The sequence below is a fragment of the Apteryx mantelli genome, chromosome 1, assembly GCF_036417845.1.
Source record: "Apteryx mantelli isolate bAptMan1 chromosome 1, bAptMan1.hap1, whole genome shotgun sequence".
Lineage (NCBI taxonomy): Eukaryota > Metazoa > Chordata > Aves > Apterygiformes > Apterygidae > Apteryx > Apteryx mantelli.
In genome coordinates, this window is record NC_089978.1 from 99,510,505 (window position 1) to 99,533,502 (window position 22,998).

Consider the following 22,998-nt stretch of genomic DNA (forward strand, 5'->3'; position numbering starts at 1 on the left):
TACAAAATGTACCACCATAGTAGTGTAAGAAGATAAGGCAGAATATGCTATAATAAGAAGATAACACCAACTTTCATCATCAATCCAAGTAAGACCTAAGTCTCTGACCATGACCTTACAGAGCTACAAGGTCCCTTTATTTAACAGCAGCTGAATCAGGAGCAGTGCATTCTGTGAAAAAGCCAGAAAAGAGACTTCCAATTACCAAAAACTTCTTTCTTTTCTCCATGTGGCTGACTGTTTTATCACAAAAGGGTGGCTGATGAATTGCAGTTGTCCAAATCTTTTTGCAGAACGTGATGGCAAACATAGGCAGGCCAAGAAACTGATTGCAAGTGCTGATTCCATAAAAAGGATCTACAAAGAACACCAATAAGAAATAAATGTTGCCATAGTGAGTCACACCAAAGGTCTATGTAACCCTTTATCCTGTTTCTGATATTGGTCAGCAACAGATGCTAAGAATAAATTATAAAACCAGGCACATCCTTTTCTCTATATATGCATCATCAGCAACTTATTGTCTTCCCATAATGCAGGTACCATTAGGACCAGCGTGTTTAAGAGTCACTAATGAACTTTACCTTTGTGAACTTGTCTAAACCTTTTCTGGTTCCTCTTGTACCTCCTTTGCTTCTATAGCTGCCCCTGATAATTTCATTGTGTCTTATTCTTTGTTTCTGAGAAAAAGAAAAGTGTCTTCCAGTCACCTTCTTTAGATGTTCCAAGATTTACAGCCCACTCTCACTATCAGTGATCATTTTCAGTCTGAAGAATCCTGCTTTATTTAAGCTGCTTTACTGTGGAACTTTTTCTGTACCCCTGAGCACCTTTGTTGCCCTTCCCTAACTTTTTGTTTCTACGGATACTTTTTTTTTTCATTTTTAACAAACACTGGTATGAGAGCACAGGTGTCCACTGGCCCTTTGAGGCCCAACACCACAGTACAAATTTTCTCAAATTATTGTTAGATAGTCTGAGACTTATCTATGATTTCTTCACTGTTAGAGTTAAAAATATTCCCCTTGGCCAAACAGTTAAATACAGAGTGCCAAATTTTCAAGAGGAGAGATGCTCCAATGTGCATTAGAGCAGGGAAAGACTTACTGGAGATGGTGGTCAGGAGATGTTTTGTTATAGTATGGAACACTGTACCACTGTGCTATGTATATCATCCAGTATACCAACACTAGACATGTGACAGAAGAGCAATTTCCACCTCTTTATGCAGCTCTAGAATTGGGTTTTTGCAAATTGGCCATCTTGCTTTCACACCCAAAGATGGAAGTCATTTCTTTCCTGTGACAGCTGTTGCACATCTGCCTGCATACACACTTCTCCTCCCAGGTTACTGTGTGGCTCTCTTTCCACAACACAGGAGCTGACCGAGGCATCCCTTCTCATGAATGGCAATTGTGTGGGAAATCAGGAAAGGAAAACTGACAGCACATGGATTCTTCCCAACTTGCCCAGTAAGTGCACATGGACAGCTGCAACACCTGCCACCAAGTCTCCACACTCCTGTATACCATTGTAAGTAATTCTTTTATGCTGATTATTTCAGAGCGCAGAAAATAGCATCTTCCTCTGAAGATGACACACTGTATTGTTACACCAGGATGGTCATGACCAGAAGGCAGTGGTTTGACAATAGGTCATGCTAATGATACTTTTTTCAAAAGGCATCATCCATCTAGTACCTACTCTACAGGAAGAACTTTCTCTATCCCTTTCATCTTGCAGAAGGATGTTGCTGGCTTAAGATTCAGGTCTGTGTTTTCCAGCACACATTCGAAAGCATCTGCTAGTTTGGGGCATCTCATTTTGGAAGAATCAAGGTGGACAGATTTCAGAGGTGGCATTCAGCCAGGGACTTACTCACTTCTGTAGAATGGACTTTGTGAGGTCTGGTGTTACACAACAGAAGCAAAGGCACTCCAGAGTGCCAGGCACTTATGGAGATGTTGTAATGGCGTTCTTGGCTATAATGTAATGTATGCATACAACTCAAAGCTGTTGTTCCCCATCCTTTTGTACAAGAGTCAGTAACAGTTATTCATTCACTAGCTGAAGGGCTGCAGTTCAGCTACCCTTGTTCATTCAAACAGTCTGAGGCAATATGTGAGAAGAGTGCAAAGTATTAGCAATATCTTTACCCATTGCTAGAGATCTTCAGAAAAACTGATTACCAGGTGCTAGGCTTTTGTGTAGGGAGAAAATGGCCCCAACAGAGCTTGCCCACTCTGTGCAAGGGAAGCAAGAGTGCAGTGCAAGTCTAAGGACAGTGATTATTAGGAGCCTGTCCTTGTCCTCCCAACAGCTGATTTCCTCCCAAAGTGATGTAAGCCTGCTGAAGTGCCCACACTAAAAGAGATGTTCTTTAACAGCCCTGCAAACCAAACCCAGACAAGCTATTAAAGATAAGCCTATTCTATAAATGTCAGGGTCATGTCTCTGTTGTGCCAAAGATGTAAAACAGGAATTCGACTTCAGCATTTATGCAATTAGAGCCTCTGGGAGGTGCGGCATCATTCTGTATGGATGCCTGCCAGGTGGGGAGCCAGCTGGGAGATCTTTGTACCACATGCCACCTGAGCAGGCAGGAGAGCCCTGCACAACCAGAGCATGGCTCACCAGGATATGCAGAGCCTGAAACAGTTTCCAGATCTGGTCCTTGAAGGAGAAGTGGGCTCCACAGTTTCAAAGTTAATCTAGCAAACATGCATCCAATTGCTCACCCAATACAAACCCTGCAGCTAGGACCGGAGCCACAAGTGCTGAATCCAACCACCTAGGCTTTGACAATGGTTAGATCTGTACTTCACATTGAGGTAGTCTCTAGTCCAAACTTGCTATCCTGATGCAAATTCTCATGAGGCTTTGTGTGGTCTTCAAGTGGCAAACTTACAGAAGATCGCACTGTAGGAAAGGCAAGTGCTCCTTGCTGTCTGGTCATCTGTGAGTCTGTAGTAGTGCAGGTTCCTTTGGCCCTGAAAAGGACCCCAAGGAAAGCTGTTATTGAATCTCTTCAAGTCAGTGGCATTAAGCAATTAGCTTTCTTTCTTTTTAAGAAACACCATGACTCCAGTATCCAAAGTCCTTTTCCCAGCCTGGCCCCTTCTTATCTAAATGTGAGAGGTTGTAGGGCTTAACCAGCTGCAAGAAGAATCAGCCAGGGCACTGTTTTATAGAGCTCACGTGCTCCAGTATTCAAGGCTGACTCTCCTCACAGAGTGCAGGCATGGTGAGATAACCCCTTACGCAGGAACAGGCGTTCTGCAGCTCCTGAAACTCTGCCAACCTTTCTGCTGGGCTTACCAAGCCAAGCATCTCCTCCCAAACCTGAGCAAAGCATACTAACCAGGCTATCCATTGCAGTATTCATGAGGGGCTTCAACCCCCTCAGAGCACAAAATGCTTTGGAAATGAAGTCCCTTGAGTTATTGTGAAAACCTAGTGAGTCAAGACAACCAGCTCTTTTCAATCAAACCTGCTGGTGCCCCCAGGGCCTGGACACTTAGGCTCTCAAACCTGCCCCCTTTGGGGAAAACAGGAATGAGATAAAGCCTGCCAAAGTCTTTGTGATCAACTCTGTACAAGTGTGTCCTTGTGTCCATTCACTTTCTAAACAGCAAAGCCTCTTCCTGAAATATAGCCCTTTATATAGCACTAAAGAAAATACATACAAATCACAGCACCAGGACACATCACACTGTTTTTTTTTTGCAAGAAGCGTGTGTGTGGAGGGATTTTTTGTTTGTTTGTTTTCTCTACTTTGGAAGAACTATTGATGGCAGCTGATGTGGCAAAAATTTCAGGGCTTTCTGAGATTCCCATATGAACCATGAGTGAATTTTGGGGTAGAGGGGGAAACATGGAGAAGAGAAGGCAAGAACTTGTTTTAATTAAGAATACTAATTATTAGTTTTCCCTAAGATAGAGAGATGAACAGGTTCTGATATTCTTTGAACCTGTTCTGTGACATATTATAACATCAGTAAGAATCATTTGGCTTGTCAGGACTGTTTTTTCTCTGGACCGCTTATGTAATAACAAGCCTTACAGAGTAAAAGCATAATTCTTGGAGAGAAAACAACCTTGACACACAGTGATCCTGAACTGATACCAACTGTTGCAAGATGGGAGTATCCCCACCACATCCCTCAGGAGCACCAAAGGCATTTTCTAGATATGCTTTTATCCATAGCATTACTGACTTCAGGCACACACATTGAGCTTGGATAACCCTGGGAAGGAAGCTGACCATGCTAGAATTTTTGTAGTGAAATATGTTAGTGATTAGGAAAGAATTTGATGGGAACTGTAGAAAATTTGACGCCTTGCCCCAGAGAGAGAGAGAGAAAGGTTATTCTTTTTGGGGGTGGTCACTGTGCTGGGTGACAACGCAAAAGATTAGTCCAGTTTCTGATTCCCACCTTTGCTGTCCTGGCAAGGCTTGCCCTGGCATGTGAGATAGCACCGGTTGTGGTCTCACATACCCTCTGCTTTGCCAGGTTCCATCACTGCAGACCCCTGAGCCCTACAGCCCCTTGCACTGCCGCCTCATGCCTTGCTGGGGTTTGAAGAACATGTAGCATCTTGTTTGCCACAATTACTGACTGAAGGTGAATAAATGGGCTTGCTTTCTTCTCTTGAGCTGACTTCCTGCAATCTAAAAACATATATTGTAGTACTCAAGCCACTGTCTTGAAAACCAGGCTCTAGCTCAAATGCTAGATAGCAGTTCCTGTCTGCCTGAAGAAGCTGGTGTCTCCTTGTGCTTTGTGTCAGCTCTTGTCCTCACTGAAATCACAGAGACTTTTGGTGGCTTTTGGAGCTGGGGCTTACCATACGGATGGAAAATGGCTGCAGCTTTGGGGGAAGCTCATTTATTGTGTTATTGACTCACATTTATCAGCACTCAGTAGAGGTTGCTACCACGCTAGTGTGCGGTGACACTTTTGTTGAGGGAGAGGTAAAAGCGCATGTGTATAGTACACCATCTTTTCTGGGCTTGACATGTAAGAAAACTGGCTCCTTTTGGTAGTAAGTACCTGAAGTCTGTATTTCACCTGCACTAAAACACTATGCCTGTATTCCTGCAAAACAAGAAGTGTTTAGGTCACACCTGCAAACTCTGGAAGAAGGTGCATGTGTCTTTAAGTAAACAGCATGTCATCCCTGTGCCGTACGGACTTTCTGTAAACAGACAGCCATCTGCCTGGCTGCGATAGCAGACAAGGATAACTTGGGTTCAAGGTTCAAAGGATGATAGTAAGCAAGAGGTGTGCAAAGGAGAGCTGAACAGTGAGCGAGTGCAGCCTTGTCACCCTACTCAGAGAGAGACATGCTGGTTATCAACCAGGGGCAATATGTTTGTGGCCCCAATAAACACAGTCCTCACCAATCTTTTCCCTCTGTCTTTTAAAAAGTTCAAGGACATAAGTTCCCCATCTGCGTGGCAAGATGCTTTCAGCTATGTGTTAGGCAAACAAGCCTGTTTCATTCCAGCTGCAGTTGCTGTGACGTGTTTCTTGGCTCCTGCTGGAGTCTGACAGAGACTAGAGAAAGCAGGAGGCTGAATTTTCCCAATCCAAGAGCTCCATTTAATTATTTGTGAAAAACTCCAGTGTTCTGCTTCATGGCAGAGTTAAGAGCTTGACCTGCAGGAGTGGAACTAAGCCCTCAGCTGCTTAACAAGGTTGTACTGAAATAAAAAGTGCTGTGCTGACTTGCCTCAGGTGAAGCTGATTTGCATTGCCTCAGATATCATTGCTGGGTGAACACAGATGCTAAAGAGCCCACTAAACGCAGGCTTCTGTAGATCTGAGAAGGGAAGCATTGAGACTGATATTTCATTTCTTTACTAAGGGCATGGACTTGCAAACACAGAGTGCAACTCTAGCTGTTGACTGAAAAAGTTGCCAGGTTCATACTCTTTAGGGGAGTGGGAAATAAAATTCAGACAGGATTCATTGGGACTATCATTTCAAGGGCACAGAACTCCAAACTGGATATGGCCATTCATGTTCTGAAATCCAGGAACTGATTGATGCTGGTGAGCAGATCCTGCTGAGAGGGATCTTGCTGGTCAGTCAGAGACTGAACTTCCTTTGAGCCTTGAAGTGGCTTGGGTCTCCCTGATGACTTGGAGCAATCCTTGCAAGTATGGGAGTAGGTATTGGCTAACCAAGAAACAGTTGGCTCAGAGATCTCAGAAAATGTAAAAAGCAGAGCTGGTTGTTATAGGTAAACGTGACAAACTGACAACCACTCGGGCCGGGTTGCATAAATCCCAATTTAATAGAATAATTGAGCAAGTCACAAGTAAGCAAAACAGCGCTGGGCGGCCGGGGAAGTCTCCTGCTCCACCAACGGCGCGCGCAACCCCCCCCTCACAGTCTCCTTATATGCGATTCCAGTTCTGGGTATACGGGGCACTTCCTGTAACTTCTGCACCGGCTGTTGCTAGGGGGTCTTCTTCAGCCCTCTGGTGGTCGTGGGGATGAAGGCTGGAGTCTTCCTCTGCATTGTGCGCCATATTAGGCTTTCTAAACTAACATTGCCGCTTCGCTAGCTCAACTCAGTTATCTCAGGCGAGGTACATGCCCCCCACCACAGGATGTTCCCACAGATGTTCCCAAGGCTGTTTCTCGCTGATGTAACAAATTAGTACATACCACAATACAAGATGTTCCCAAGGCTGTTTCTCACTTTGATGCAACAAATTAGCACATATCACACTGGTGCTGGGTAGGATGGGGAGAAGAGGAGAAGGCTTTATAACGGATGGCCTTCTGGCTTTCTCATCCATTACATAAAATCCCAATGTTTCACTTCCTGATGCTAACTTCACTTAGTTATAGATCTGGCCTATGGCCTCATTGAAGAAGGCACTTCAGAATAGCCCTAAAGATTAACTATCATCTCATTTTTTATCCAAAAGAATAAATAGCTCATGGTAACAGTGATGGAAGACCACAACTAGTTCCTGTTGCCATTAATCATCAGTGGACCTTGGAGCCAGGATGTAACTTGGTGGCCTACCAGAGCTGCTGAAACCTCAGTCAGATTTTATCCTGGTTCGTGCTGGGTAACAGTTGCTCTGATTTGATGTATTTCTTTTTTCTTTTCCATTAATACAGACCAGAAGAAACAAAGATCTTGCCCAACATCCTGAAGAAAATTGGCTGCACCCCAATGGTCCGAGTCAACAAGATTGGGAAGTCCTATGGGCTGAAGTGTGAGCTCTGTGAGTGTCCTTTTTCACTAGTTTTTTCTGGGCCATGAGGAGAGGGTGAGGGGCGATATCAGAGAGGGCTTCAAAAGAGACTCTGTGGAGAGGAAGGACTGAAAGGGAGGACCAAATGTTGCACGTGTTACTTCTGATTAGTAGGTTACAGTTTAGTCATTTATCAGATCAAACCATATGGTTTCAGACTGTAATGCACAGCAGGCTAATGGCAATGAAGGCGTCTCCCCTCCCAGCTAACAACTTCACATGCCCCGGCTTCCTTTTCAAAACACTGATTCAAATGTCCAGATCAGCAGAACTGGGGCCTGCTGAAGCTATGTGCACTGTGTGCATGCAATCAAGGGTTAGGCTGGTGTGTCAGCTTGGCGCATGTCACTGGCTCTGCAGCAACTGCCTGTATACACTCTGTTACCTGAGATTCGAGATGTTTTATGCACTGTACAGGTTAAGCTCAGGCACATGACAGCTATCACAGAGGTGTAGTAAATTCACACCATAACTTGTTCACTTGTCCTTGACATTAGCTATTATGTTGCTTTCCAGATATTACAGACTTCGTTAAACCAGTTCAGTCTGGCACCTTCTTGTTTGTCGTTGATGTTGTCTCGTTGCGAAAGCTCAGAGTGGAGCTGGGCTGATTTCAGGTGCTGGCAGATAATATGCCATGTGGCAATGGGCAGCGAAGCTGCAGCATCAGGGGTAGCAGGTGGTGTGCACAGGCGAGACTGGCTGAGTCTCCCCCCTATTTCCCCCCATGCACAGCATCTCTAGGACAGAGGAGGTGAAGCCGCCTGAAATGTAGTTGTTGAGACACAGTGACGGGCACAGTGGGGCCCTTTCCGCAGCCTGCCCAGGCAGAGGGAGCAGCGAGGGCTGCGTGGAGAAGCACCAGGATGGCTCCTGGCTGCCAGAAAGAGCTTGTGCAGGACCAGAGCCAGGTAGGGGAGTCTGGCCAGGTGCCTGGGCATCATGCTGGTGCCACGTGGCTCCCTGAGCGCTGATTGCAGCAGGGGGGCTTGCTGCGCAAGAGGGACTCTGATCTGCCTTGGCATCACCTCTCTGCACTGCCTCTGCCAGGTTAGCTGGAGCTGGGCCAGGGGCTGCCCTTTCTGTGTGTCACTGCCCCCTGGGCTCTGTCTGGGATTTCATCTTCTGCAACAGTTTCCTTTGGGAATCTCCCCAAAAGTAGCCTGAAGTCAAATAGCAGGAATTTTCCACAGCTGGGTTTATCAGCAGCATGCATGCCAGGCCATTATACTAAAAGTGGGCCACCGCACTGGCGGCGGGGTCAGTCTTTCCATCAGGAACCACATTCTACCCCCCTGAGGCGATTTTATCATATCGCTGCCTCCAAGTGGGTGTGTTATCTTATGCAAGGGTTGTTTTTAGCTTGGTCTCCTGCAGAAAAAAGGATGATGAAATTAGGCTATCTCTGTGTATATGGATTTTTCAGTCTTCCTTCCTATAACTTTTAACCCTACTAATTAATTTCAGCGAAATTGGTCAGGAGGACAAACATTAAGGTTCATGAGTTTCAAGTGGCTGGGTTGGAAGGAGAGACTTGATCAGTGCTCACGCTCCGTAAAACAGCACAACAGGATCTTACAGTCTTATATATGACAGTAGGGAATCCCCATGGTAACCAGTCTCCATGGGACACAAATCCACACGAAACATGCTGTGCTCTTTGACCAGATCCATTTTAGGTGCCTAGGCAGGCCCCTAACCCTGTAACCTCAGAGGCTGCCACGTTTCACTGCCTGTCTCCTTCTGGAATAAGACTTTAGGGGACAGTACGTGGCTGTGAAGCCAGGGTGTGAGGAGGTGGAGGACAGGTCTGCAGTTCCCGATTCACCTGTGAAGAAAGCCTTTCCCTTGGAGGATATCTTGCCAAGACAAGTGCCTGCCAGGCAGGGAAGGATTTGGTCCAAGCAGCAATGAGCAGGCCAGGGAGTGAATCCAAGCCCTTGTTTACTGGGATGGTGTCTCCCTCCCCTGGTGCAGAAAGGGAAGGAGAACAGGACTTTCCCAAAGTGGCCCTAAGTTCCTTGCTATGTAAACTGTCAGTGAGCACAAAGCCTGTTACACAGCAAAGACATGAATGCTTGCAGTAACTGCAACATTAAGGAAGCAGTTAAAATTAGCCATGATTACCTTGTAATTTCTGTGCCTTTGGGGATGTCTGTGTAGCTGGATTTTTGGCAGTTTGCCTTATAAAATGTAATAGTAATCACAAGAGTTTTTTCCCATTGCTTTGGCTGCCCATATATCTGGTTGATTCGGCTCAACCTGAAGGAGATGCCTCCGCAAGGATGAAGTGAATCACATCCTTAAGTACTCATTTCTCGTTGTTGTCTCTAAAACAGAGCCCAGTATGACCATTTCAGATATGGTCATCAAAAACTGAGTGATAATAATCCTATCCAAAGCATTAACAGTGTGAAGGGACTGATTAGAAATACACATCTGCCTTGCAATTTAAATGCACCTTGGAAAGTCTCTGTTACTTGGGTTTTGGCAGTTGAGCTTAGAAAGTATGATTCTAGCTATCAGTTGAAAGTGTACTTTCTATTGTTTGTTTGTTTTTTATAGCACCCCATTCAGAAGTACAGAGCATCCTTAGAGAAGGCCACCTTTTTAGATACCTATTAATAACCCAGAGCCTGCCATGGCCCAGAAAAGGCCATGAAACCTTGCTGTGAACCCTGACAACACCCTGCTCAGAGAAGTGCCCTTGAGGTAGGGCAGCAGGGTATATCCTAACAGTGTGTCACCTTCACATCGTCTGTCCAGATGTTTTTAAATCTATCTTGGATTTACTAGGCCTGCCCACTGCCTTCAAGGTGCAGGTAGATGAAACCTGGGTCAAAGATGGAATATGGGCAAGTATGTTGATGGGTAATCCCGTGACAAGCTGCGGTGCCCTGCAAGCAAAGAGTGGATGTGTTTCTCTGAGCAAAGGGTCATCCTACAGAGGAGAAATCGGTGTCCCAAAATGATCACAGTGAGGGCCGGGAGGAACAGGGGGCTGGTAGCTGAGGGTTGCTTGGCACTTGTGTCTGTAGCTTATCCCTGACAGAACCTCACCTTTGAACTGTAGTGGCAAAATGTGAGTACTTCAATGCCGGGGGCAGTGTGAAGGACCGCATCAGCCTGAGGATGGTGGAAGATGCAGAAAGAGCCGGGATTATAAAACCTGGAGACACACTGATTGAAGCCACATCAGGAAACACAGGTGGGAAGCATATGTGTGACAAGTGTCTGGGTACCAGGCAGACTGAAGATAGGGCTGGTATTTCTGAAGGGTCATGCAAGAGAGACAGTAGAGATATTTATGGAGTTCTTGCACTTCCTACTACACTGTTAAGCAAAAATACCAGACTGACTAAACCTCTCCTGGGCAATGTAGTTTTCTTTCCACTGGCCCATTCATGGAAACATCTGAGGAAACATCTTTGAAACACCTTTGCCCCCTCGCCCAGTGTGAAGTGACATATCTGTGAGCATTGATCCTTGGGCAACAGGCAGCAATAAGGATAGCAACGGGTCCCACAACTCTGGCTATGTCCTCACCTCAATTCCCCTCCCTCCTGGCTGCCTCAGGTAGCCCAAGGTGCTGGAGTGACTCATTGCTGAAATTCCTGAAGGGTGTCTGAGGATCCCGTCCTGTGCAGACATGCCCGTGAGGTTACCTCTTGGTAACGCAAACAGCCTCGGGAGCTGGAGCAGCTGGGACAGCCCGCGTGTTTTCTGGCTGAGAAGTTCTTGAATATTCAGAGTTCCCCAAAGAGGGCTTCCCCGATGGGCTGGAAGATCTTCTTTTCCTCTTTGTCGCTGTCATCTTGCTCAGGCAACAGATTGTGGTTTGCTACAAGAAAGGGGGGAGAACAGAGGAGTCCCCCCCAGTTTGCAGCCTGCACAAGACACAAGGACACTTGCCAAATTTCCATAGCCCTTTCCTGCTCCCTGTATCAGTATCCCCCCAAAAGGCAAGGATGTGTGTGTACATAACAAGCTTTCCTGAAAAAGGCACAACAGTGGATGTCAAGACACTTTGGAGGGAACCAAGGCCACGTCCCTTGCTGTGCTCCCCTCTGCTGCTATGGCGACACCATTTCCTCCACACTAGTAATGCAGAATGGGGCTCTTCTCTATAAATTTTGCTCCTTATCAGCCCATTTGTTCCAAGTCTCTCCACACCAGCTTTCATTTAGCTTAGGCATCTCCCCGTGTGAGTGCTGCTGTCCTCGCAGGGGCTGGGGCAAAGGGACCCTCTCTTCATGTGTATTCACAAGGTGGCTCAAGCTGCTGCCCAGCCTTGCTCCAGGCCTGGAGCCTGAGCAATCAGGGCAGCACCATAGTGCCTAAACCCATTCCCAGCCCTGGGCATCCTCTCCCAGGAACTGCTCCAGCCTCACTTTCCTTATCTAGCTGGGGAGCAGCTGGCTCAATCCATCATCCAGAGTGAAATTAGAGCACAGACACCCTTTGCCTGCTCACCATGGGGTGAGATATGCAGCTTCATCCCCCCCACACACACATAAGTGAGAGCATTTGAGGGGGAGGGGGAAGTACTCCTGATGTGAAATCACATCTCTCCTATGTTTTAAAAAGCTTAGCGTGGCAGGCAAAGGAAGAGGCCTGAGCGTTGGTACAGGGAGGAAAACATTCCCTAGCCTTGCCATTCACTTTATGCCATGCTAACAGATTGCTCACTCTCCATTCTCTAGGGACCAGAGTGTTATTATCAACTCACACATTAGAGCATCCTCCCACGCTCCCTGGCTTTCAGAGCACACCCTGCAAGACTCAAAGAGGATGCCCTCACACGTAGCTTGTCAGCAAAAATTTGTAGGTTACGTTTGCCGGTAAGAGAGAGGACCGTAGGAAGCATGAGGGAACATGGATGTCAGTTGGCCTTGCCAAATGCTGTTATCAAACGATTCCCTTTCCTCCTCCCTTTCCTAGGAATCGGGCTGGCACTGGTAGCTGCAGTGAAAGGTTACCGCTGCATCATTGTCTTGCCGGAAAAAATGAGCATGGAAAAGGTCAGAACTCTGTATGGTATTACCCTGCGGCTTGGGAACATCTCCCTCTCTGTTTCTCTCTGTCTCTGTCTTTCAAGAACTAGACTGTCCTCTCCTTTAAAGGGTAATAAAGCCTCGCTGCAAGTACTGACATATCTTTGTAGCTATTCAGAAGATTTCCTCTTGACAAAAAAAGCACACCGTGATGATCTGACTGATTATCTAGTGTCAGTGACGCAGCTGGGGTCATGTGTTAGCCAAATATGGTGCATTTCTGCAGAGAAACGGAGCAATCTGTTGTCTGTGAGAGCGAGGGCTGGAGGGAGAGAAGGAGAGGCATGCAGAGCGCCTGGGCTCTGCTGCCAGTCCTGCTAACTTCCTGTGTGACATTTAGCAAGTCACTTGATCTCTCCATATTTCTAGGCTTTTCTTTAACCTGAAGACATTAGAGTTTTCTGAGCTGTTTTCTGAGATGGTGGAAATCACGTCACTTGCGCGAGAGCTGATGACTAGGTGGAATTTCTGTCCTGGAAATGACAGAAATCTCCCACAGTCTTGGGGAGCCAAAAGTCTCACAAACGGGTCAGCTGGATTCATGCCAGTGAAGCCAAACCTGGCCCCTGACTTGGCTCAAAACTGAGCCCTTCTCCAAAGTGCCACCCCCATTTCAATCTAAATCTCACTTAAGCTGAGTCTGGATCAGATGCCACCTCCTCCCCCAGCTGCCATAGGTTTCACTTGCAGGAGCTGATACTCACCCATCCTTCTTTTTTGACACCCCCACTCCTGAGGCAGCCACATCTCTCAGTGGACTAATGCCCTAGGACTGATTTGTAGTTACTCCTTCCCCATGCCTGGGCAGGGGAGAGAAGGGACCTGGGGCAAAAATTGGTTTAAAGCATCCTCTCTGTGCACAGGGGCTCAGTCCACAGCACGTATGAAAACTGCTCCCAGATGCTGTTCCCTGCACCCGACTCCCTCTGTTCCCTTCCCCAGGCACCAAGGAGCAGCCCAGTGTTACCTACCTCTGCTGTGTCCCCAGCCTGCCCCAGAGTAGAACTGGGCACAGGGCCATGCTTCAATCCATGTGCCAGCTCCCGGCAGGAGGCCCCGGGCTGCCAGAAGGATGTCAAAGATAGTATAACTGAGAGTCGGACATTGTAACTCCAAATGTTAAATGTCTCCTGCATGCAAAGCTTCTCTGACATCTGACACCACTGTGAGCACATAGGTTCAGATTACTGACACTACGTGGGATCAGTTGCATTACATCTACTTTCTTCCCTCTGAAAGGTCGATGTTCTGAAGGCGCTGGGTGTTGAAATTGTGAGGACCCCATGCACCCGCTTTGATGCCCCCGAGTCTAACATTCGTGTTGCCTGGAAGCTGAAAGATGAAATCCCAAACTCTCACATCCTGGACCAGGTAAATGCAGTTCCTCCATGGACTCTTTCCAAACCTGGCTTATACAGTACACTCCAAGTCTGTCTGTGTTTGGGGCTTTGTCCAAACCAGCAGCTAAGGCAGATTTCATCAGTGTGAAATCACCATTTTATGGCTCATGCAACTTAACTGCTCCTCCCTAATGCACAGGGTGGCAGAAACAAAATAAGGGTCATCTGTAGCACTTCTGCCAAAGCTTGGGGGTGGGGGAGGCTGGGTTTTCTTGCATATTTAAAAGACTCCTTAGATTACTTCAGATATTAATGTCAACCTAAGAATCACTTTTTATGTCTGACTAGCAGCCTCAATTCTGCCTCAAAATAAGCCTCATGCTGTAAAAGGCAAACACTGACAATTCCCACCTGCAGTTGCCACAGTACTGGATCCTGCACAGGAGGGCACTTCTCCCTCTGATCTGACCCTGCCATAGGGAGGAATCCTTATAGTGAGCAGGGAACCCCAATACTGCAGAAAATTTAGGTAAGGAATAGATTTCTTTCCTATTAACAAAAAACAAGCTCAGCATCTGAATGCACTTTTCAGAAGCAGCCTGGGCTACAGGCTTAAACATGACACTGCACACGTTTCTGTGCTGTACCTGTGCACCCCTGCAGTGACTCCCTCTCTAAATGTAGGACCACTACTTTGGCTGACATTTCCAAGACACTAACTTGCTGCACTGCCAACCACAAATGTCCCTGAATCACAAGTCAGATCTCAAAATTACATATAGGATACTTTTCAAAAGTTTTAAAATTTGACATATGGGGGGGTTGTTTGTTTTTTTGAGCTTTTTAGAAGCATTGCGTGGCTGCATTTTCAAATTTTTCTAGGCAACAGAGAAGTCTAAAAATGTTTCATTCTAAACAATAGCTGAGATGCTGGGGTACTTGCTTGCCTCTGGCAGCTAGAGCTTTAATAAAATCACCAGATCTCACAAAACGTGGCAATGCTGAATATGATAACAGCCACACCATCTCCAAGGCAAATAGTCACCAAGTGCCAGAGAGGGAGTGTTTCTGAGCAGATTTACTCTTCTAGTGTAGATGTATCATGTCCTTAGAAACCTGGTCCAAAGTGACAACCAGGAGGAACATCTGTGACCTGGCCTGGTTGGATTACAGTGCAGCCATCTCCAGGAGGAGGAGGGGGGAAGTTGTATGCTTTGGGTAAAGCATGTCAGGAGCTATTGCTAGTTTGGTATTTGACCTGTGCTTTACGCAGTGACCTATGCTATTCTCTGTTGAAATAAACAGTACCGAAATCCAAGCAACCCCCTGGCTCATTACGACACCACAGCTGAAGAGATCCTGGAGCAGTGTGAAGGTACCATTTATGCTGTTGTTTCTATCTACTGAGGATGCTGTAACTCTGTGAGAGGCTTATTTTACATTGTTTATTGATCTGAATGTTTAGAAACGCCCAAAAGGGCCTCTGTAAGTGAAGGCATCCTTGATAATACTGACACGCAGAGTGTAGCAACTTCACATAATCCACTCCAGATCCACCTAAGCCTGCAGGACTTCCCTATTATGGCCTCCAACTTCAAAAGCCTGAGGGAGGAGACCAGAGGCTTAACAAAATTAGGCTGTTTGTATTGAAGGAGAAAGAGCCCATCTCTCGGCTGTTACAACATCTCTGAGATCTGTCAGATGAGAGCACAAGATGGCTCAAGAGACCTCACTGAGGAATATAACTCCACCAGGGCAGTGACGGGCTTCATCTGATCCAGCACAGTCATTAGCAAATTAAAATGGATCAAAACTTAATGACATGTGATGTGATGGGGGAGGGAGGGGGGAGAGACAGGGAAGGACTGCCTCAGTCCGTGTCTGTGCAGATAGAAGTAAAATTTATTGCCAATACTGGGAGCACTGCAAAACATAAACAGGGCTCAAGGGTTTTAACCGGAGAGCAGTTGTGATAACAGTACAACAGTTGGATAGCAACAGGAACAAGAGAGTTCCAGACTTCCCTCTACCAAAGTGTGCAGATCTGCTCTTATCAGCAGCCACTAGTGAACTGCAAGTCCCATTTTCCCACTGCAGTTACAACACAAGGCTCTGAAGGCCTAACAGATTCTGCTTCTACCATTCCTACACCAGTTTAATTTCACTGATGTCAGTAGGGCTACTCCTGACAGACAGGGGTGTCAGGGCAGAGCTGAGAGAACCATCTCTCCTCTTTGGATGCTAACACTAGCTGAAAAGGTGTGCCTGTTATTAGTGTGTGTTGTTATTCATGTGCATGCACTGCTTCAATGTGGTGTGGTTTGGAAGGGCTGGAAGTGTGGTGATCCTCCCTCCGCCTTAAGCCAGTAGGTGCCAAACATGCAGAAATCATGGAAACCAGTGGTAGATCTGGAGGTCACTCTCAGGCCCCTGTGCTGAGGCAGCATCAGCTGTGTCCAGATCCTGCAAGCTCATCTGTGCCCCTCAGCAGGACCATGCTTTTGCCACTGGAAAGAATTCTGCTTGTCCTTTCCACACACACGGTTTACATCTGTGCAGGACCCTAATGAAAGGGAGACTGTCTGCCATGGCAGGGCAGTGCTGGAGGTCATGCTCAATCTCTTCAGGCCTCTCTCTTCTCTGACCTGCAGGCAAGGTCCACATGGTGGTGATTGGATCTGGCACAGGAGGCACTGTTACTGGTGTTGCCAGGAAGCTGAAGGAGAAGTGCCCAGAGTGCAAAGTAAGCTGGGAGGAAGGACTGCCCAGGGGGAATGGTGACTGCCCTGGGTTTTCCTGCCTGTGTCCTTGATCAGAACTAACCCCACAGCTCATGTGTGGCAGGGCAGAGCTAACAGTTGTTGTCTCTGCCAATTTGTTTTTTCACAGTGAGCTTGGCTTTTCTTGGAAACAACTTGGTGTTATACTCAGCTTGAGCCAGATTGCTCAAGTACCTTAGAGGTAAAAGGCTCCACAGTGCTGTTACTAATCTCTGCCCTCTCCTGTGCCCTGCACTTTCCAGGATGCACTCAGATTTTCCGTGCAGAAGTGGTTGGCCCAGCTGACAGCATTATTGCTCCTGCTCCTGGTTAACCTGGCTGCCAAAAGCTACTGCTCTGGCAGCTCCATGTGGGGAGCAGACTGTGCAAGTACCTCTCATCTGCCTCTGTGAAAGCCTCAGTGCAGTTGAGTTGACATCAACCATAGACAGATGATCATTCTGCAGAGCTTGTGCTTCAAGACAGACTGGCGGCTTGAAGGTTACTGCCTCCCCAGCATAGCCAGTGTGCGAGTGACTCTGGTTCACCAGAGGCAAAGTCAGATGGTGTGGATTCAGTCACTGGTGGATGTGGTCATGAGCTAACCTAGCTGACTGCCTGAAGCTGAGTGTGAAGCAGTACCATCATACCTTTTTAAGCTGCGTGCTGACACAGGCAACCTCAACACAGACATAAGGCTATGGGCAACTGGAGGAGGTGCCACTGTCAGCCAGCACAGGTAGATCTAGAAAGGATATCTATCTGTGGCCACGGTTTTCCACAGTGAGTGAGCTAATGGCTGGCTTTGCACTGAAGCAGATTAAGGATCAATCACACCCTCTCTTTTAAGGGTTGAGCTTTCAAAGTAGCAGACTCTGCCAAAGGGGCAATGGCTAATAGGGTGATAACATTTTAAGCCACCACAATCTCTTCTGCAGCAGCTGAACACCACTTAGGATCTATTTGTAAAGCCAGTGAGAAACAGTATTTCTTTATCCTGGAAGCTTTCCATGCTGCCAATGGATAGCAATATTAATGAATATCATGGAAAGAAGAATGTTGCTGACAAATGTTGCTTATAAGAGCACGGGTAATTTTTCCTTTGAGGTGTGTGTTTGATTATATTTGAACTCCCTCTGTGATTAACAAAACTTCCTTCCCTCAAAGATCATTGGTGTAGATCCCGATGGCTCCATCGTTGCTCTGCCCAGTGAGCTGAACAGGACAAACACCACGACCATAGAGGTGGAGGGTATCGGACATGACTTTATCCCTACTGTCCTTGACAGATCAGTAAGTAGCTGTGCGATGAGAAGAGGCCTCTGTCTGATCTTTGGCTTTACATTCAAACTACTCCCAACCTCAGAAATAGCCAGATTTGGTACCTGTCCCGGCCCAGCTCTAAGGCTACTTGTGTGCATTTCCAGTGCAGAACAAGCTGTCGTGTGGGGACCAGGACCCCAGCATCTCTCTGAGTAAATCTGGTCACAACTGACCTACAAGGAGAAGCCAAATATAGGAGCAGACAAAGAATGTGTCAGAGTATCTGACTTCTCAGCTCAGTCTTGATCTTCCAATGTCCAGAGCATGTCTCTTTTACTGTAAGTCTGCAGAAACAGTCAATATTGAGGCTGCCATTCATCACACCGGTGTTTCCTGAGGCTTCGGTGTCCTTCACTGCATGCACCAAGCAGAAACCTTGCACCATATATGAGCTGAAAGACAAGATTCAAACAATGTAAGACAACAGACCGTGAACCCAGTACAGCTTCTTGTCAAATTTCCTCTTTCTATATCAATCACCACCAGCTGTGGTGCTTTAAAGCCATAACTCAGGCTGTATGTGTTCCCTGAGCCTTGCTCTTAGAACCCACTCCACACAAATTCAGACCCCAGATTCTTTATATTTTCAGGTGTTGTGTTAATTACATCTCTGCTCTTTGTACATGGTTTTACAGCTTTGACCTGTGATCATCCCCAAACTCTTTTCCTTGCTGGATCTGATTATAGCTTTTGTCTGGCAAAATCTTGACCACTAACCTAACCTAGCCCAGGCCAGCATGAACACCATTCCCTCTTCCACATCCCGAATCCGGACCTGTCAGATATCCCAGATTCGCTGAGGAAAGGGTGCTGGCTGGAATGGCTAGAGCGGGTGCTTTCAACCAAGGACATACCTTCCAGACTTAGGATGCCTTGACAAATGTGTTTGTTTTCAACCAGTATGGAAAGCAGTTTAAAGCTGCCAGACATTGGAGGCATCAGCACCTCAGCATACATCAGAGGGTAGGCACAGCCTGAAATAACACCTCCAGGAACCAACTGTCCTCTTTACTTTCTCTTCAGGTGGTTGATCAGTGGTATAAATGCAATGACAGAGACTCGTTCCTCATGTCTCGCAGGCTGATTAGAGAGGAGGGATTATTGTGCGGTAAGCATCAATAACAAGAGCTGCTTCTCTTAATAAAGTTTTTGAATCTCACCCTTTAATTGTTTTGGGAGAAGAGCAGTTTAAGGGCAGATGCTCACTGCATTTGGTGTCTGCTAGGTTAACAGGGCTGAATCCAGAGCTAGTGTGTAGGTCACTGTAGATTTCAGGGATGCTGCAGTGAGTCAGTGGTCTAGGAACTGAGTCACTGGTGATAATAATAATAATAGAAGCAATAACTCTCTTCTTACTTTAACATTTTTGCACATAGAACTGGATCTGCTGGGCCTAATTCTGTTTTGGTGTAGTGTTACATGGATTGAGGAATAGGATTAATGGGATACAGGACAGGACAGGTGGACTAAAACTTGCTCCACTAACAACTCTGTGAGGCTGTATTTTCTGTCTTTGAACTGTTGCCACACTAGAGGTGCCAGGATTGAACCAGGAAAGATTGAAAGTAAAGTGAGTGTAAAATGTTCTTATTGAGTATTTCTCTGTGTGCCAAGGAGCTGTCAGTGATCCCAATGGCTTTGCAAAATGAACAGGTGCCTTCACACATACCCTGCCTGTACTGCCCTAAGAACCTCTACACAGCATCAGCATTTTTCAGCCTTTCCTCCCTCTAAGCAGGTAGTGGTAGGTTTGTGCCCCGTACCAGACAATACATAGGCTTGTAGCTATGGCTGATAAAATTCCTCATAACTCACATACAGAAAGTTTTGGAAAAAAAATCAGGCTGTTTGTAATGAAATGCTTAAATGCTGTTTGAAATATTTTAATTAAAGTGCCAACCTGAAAGCCCTGCCTTGGTACATACCTAAATACCAATACCTGGTTGTCTTCCTACATGAGTGAAAGGTGAAGGGCATCTTGATGGGTACACTTTCACCCTTCTTATCTGTTACACAATGATCTTAGACTTTAAAATGACAGCCCACAATTGATTAAACTATCAGAGATTTCAGTCATAGGTAATAGCTAAGCTTTTCTACGCTTCTTTTCTACACCTGCTAGAACATACTTGACCCCTAGTGAAACATGTTTTACTTTTCAAATATTTAATCTCTTCCTTCTCCACCATTTTTTCTTTAGAAAAATCAATCAGTTCTGATCCAGAACAAGCACTATTTTGAAATAGAAAGTCTAGATGAAATGTGGTTCAAGATGAAAACATTAGATAAATGTTCCAACGTTTTACATACTCACAAAGTCACCGTGTTTCAATGGAAACTACTTGCTGAACTAACTATAATTTGTGAATAGCTTCATGTTCCCAGAACTGCATTTTTCGGGCACTTTCATCATTTGTTTGAAAAATGTGACCCAGTACTACTTAACCTGCTGTAAAATACGTGCTGCCTTGAATGCAGTCTGTCACTGGCACACAGGTAGTGGAATGTGTTTGACTTTCAGTGCTCGAACTATCAGTGGAAGAATTGCATCTGTAAAGTCAGGACCTGCTGTCACTACGTGCAGCAAACCACATGCACACACACACAGACGCAGAGATACTTTAAGCTTTCCCATTGCATTGGTCTGGTATTCCAAGCATGAATGTAATGTTTATATATTTTTTCAACCTTTATGGTTTATTTAAAGTGAATCTTTGATTGTAAAATAAGTCAGCCCAGAAGCTCTAGATTTGACCTCCTTACCCAAAGAAAGGGTGCAGCATGGGCTGCAGCAGTACAAATGTGCCCATAACCTCTCCTTTCAGTCCTTGGCCTGCCTGCAATCCCACCAGAAGAGTGCCAGTCATAAGGTGACTTTTCTTATCACCTCATGAGCCTGCTGCCAAGAGCCTCCACATGGAGGTGCCCCTTCAGTCCCTACCTGGTCTCTTTTGGAGAGCCATATGAGATTGCTGACTCACTTTGCCTCCTGGTCCCAGCGTTTTGGGCTGCCCTGGTCTACAAAGGCATTACTTCTGCAGCAGCTCGGCCCCAACGCCTCCGTCCCACAGGCCAGGGCAGAGTGGGGTCCACGTGGGGCTATGACCAGGCACCCTGGGCACTTCTAACATCTGTCTCTGTCTCCTCACACCCGGCCAGGTGGCAGCTCAGGCAGCGCCATGTCTGTGGCCCTGAGGGCTGCCAGGGACCTGAAGGAAGGGCAGCGCTGTGTCGTCATCCTGCCCGACTCCGTCAGGAACTACATGTGAGTTTCTGTGCTTGCCTGGTGGTGCAAACTGTTGGAGATCCACCAGTATAAATCTGACAGCATGCCCCAGAGTGAGCCCCAAGCCGGGAGTCATCCCAGTACAACCCCACAGAAGAAAAACAAAAAACAAAAAACAAAGGGAATAGCATACTACAGTGGTAAGAGCCAGGGGCTGTGTGTTGGGACACTTGGGTTTTATTTCTTCCTGTCACTGACTTACTGCACGGAGTAGGAATCAGTCAAGCTACAGTTTTTGAACTTGCATGCCTAAAGTTAGGCACGTAAATAGCTGGCATGCTTCTAAAAGTTATTGAGCACCCGCAGCTCCTGTTGACCTTAAAAGGGGCTAAAAGCAGCCAGCTGCAAAAATCATGGAAGCCCTGAGGCAGTACTGAGGTCTAGTGCATGAAACAAAGCACAACTTCTTACTGAGGACTTACAAACTTCTTTGCTGATGATTTCTAGGTCCAAATTTTTGAATGATAAGTGGATGATTAAAAATGGATTCCTGAATGATGTCCAGGAGCACAAGCCTTGGTAAGACACTTTTGCGAATATAAACTGTACTAAGGGAACCAGTTTTCTGAGTCTGGAAATGATTATCTTCAAAGAAAAGCATTATCTTCTAGTATTTCAAAAAAATTAGTCAAGTCCAGATCCTTCTGAGAAGCCTGTGATGCCAGCTCCTCTTTTTGGACTGGTTAGATATTCCTGTTCTCTGATCAAAAACTATAAAGGAGTCATTTCTGTCCTGAAGATGTTGATGTGCTCCCATCTGGCAGTCATTTTCCAGGCTATTTAAACTCTGCCAAGTAGAACGATTGAGGAGGACATCTAGCGCCATTCAAAATCTACTCTCTCTGCTTTGCAGCTGATATTCAGCGGAACATCAGGCCAGTGGGGAGATGGATCCCTTCTGGAGCAAAGACACCTTCAAACAGACTGGGGGTTTTCAGGCAGGAAACAGTAAATTTTCACTTTCCAGAGTGGGAGGCTGGAAAGAATGACCATCTCAGCTCCCTCTTGCACTTCACAGGGAGAGAGTCCCTTGAAGGCAGAGAATCAAGCAGACAAACTGCTGATGCCAGTTGACAAGTGGCAGGATAAATGCTTATTGTTTAGAAAGCACCTAGTCTCACTTTCAAGACAGGAGGTGTTACTGATGTCACCTGCTCCTGTGGGTTATTGTGACTAAAGATTATTGCAAATTATTTCCTAAAAAAATAATACTTTTCAAAGGCATCTTGTGTCTGGTTAAAATTGCTCTTGGCCCTTCCAGTCTCTAGAAATTGCCCTACCTTGTCTGCAAGGGTGAAGGGCTGGGATGAGTTGGAAGTTCCCTGTGGTCACCAGTGAGCAAGAATACCTGGTCCCTGAAAAGTCTTATCAGCATCTCTGCTAGGCTCTCTCCTGGAGGAGCTGCAAATGCTGCATATTAAGGATCAAGGCTACAAACTAAGGAAGTAAAACTGGTAGGTCTCTGCTCATGATCTTAAAGCTAAGCACTTAGTAGCTTCCTTGGAATAGGGACAGCTCAGTACCTTGCTAACTGCTGGCCTTAGGAGTCATATGTACACTGGGCCTAGGGAAAGCTCTGCTTAAACAAGACCTGGCCATAGTGGACTTATTGCATGACTGCTTTGGGGACAGCAGTGAGGTGAGCTTTACAGGCAGATAGAATATCTTTTGTGTAGTTGGTCTGGTCTTTACTGACCTTGCCTCTCTGAACAAGGCCCACAGGTGCACGCGAGTGAATAACAACTTGGTGCTGCCATTTGTCTTTCAACAGGTGGTGGAATATCAAGGTGCAGAAATTGAATCTCTCAGCCCCTCTAATTCTTCTCCCAGAAGTCAGCTGTCAAAAAGCAATTGAAATCCTCCAGGAGAAGGGATATGACCAGGCTCCTGTTGTTGCTGAATCAGGGTATCTATTTCTACTTGTTACATAGATGGTCATTCAAATGGGAAGAGC

General features: G+C 46.2%; 1 protein-coding gene across 1 annotated transcript in view; it reads left to right on the top strand.

Annotated features, from left to right (window-relative positions):
* The window catches only part of LOC106483672 (cystathionine beta-synthase-like), a 29,513-nt gene that overhangs the window by 634 nt on the left and 5,881 nt on the right, over positions 1-22,998 (top strand). The window contains exons 2-13 of the mRNA XM_013941649.2: positions 1,379-1,533; positions 7,146-7,252; positions 10,356-10,490; positions 12,224-12,303; positions 13,576-13,707; positions 14,982-15,051; positions 16,328-16,419; positions 17,603-17,728; positions 18,782-18,866; positions 20,918-21,023; positions 21,492-21,563; positions 22,816-22,950. Coding sequence (XP_013797103.1) covers positions 1,379-1,533; positions 7,146-7,252; positions 10,356-10,490; positions 12,224-12,303; positions 13,576-13,707; positions 14,982-15,051; positions 16,328-16,419; positions 17,603-17,728; positions 18,782-18,866; positions 20,918-21,023; positions 21,492-21,563; positions 22,816-22,950 — 1,295 coding nt within the window. The remainder of the gene's footprint in view (positions 1-1,378; positions 1,534-7,145; positions 7,253-10,355; positions 10,491-12,223; positions 12,304-13,575; positions 13,708-14,981; positions 15,052-16,327; positions 16,420-17,602; positions 17,729-18,781; positions 18,867-20,917; positions 21,024-21,491; positions 21,564-22,815; positions 22,951-22,998) is intronic.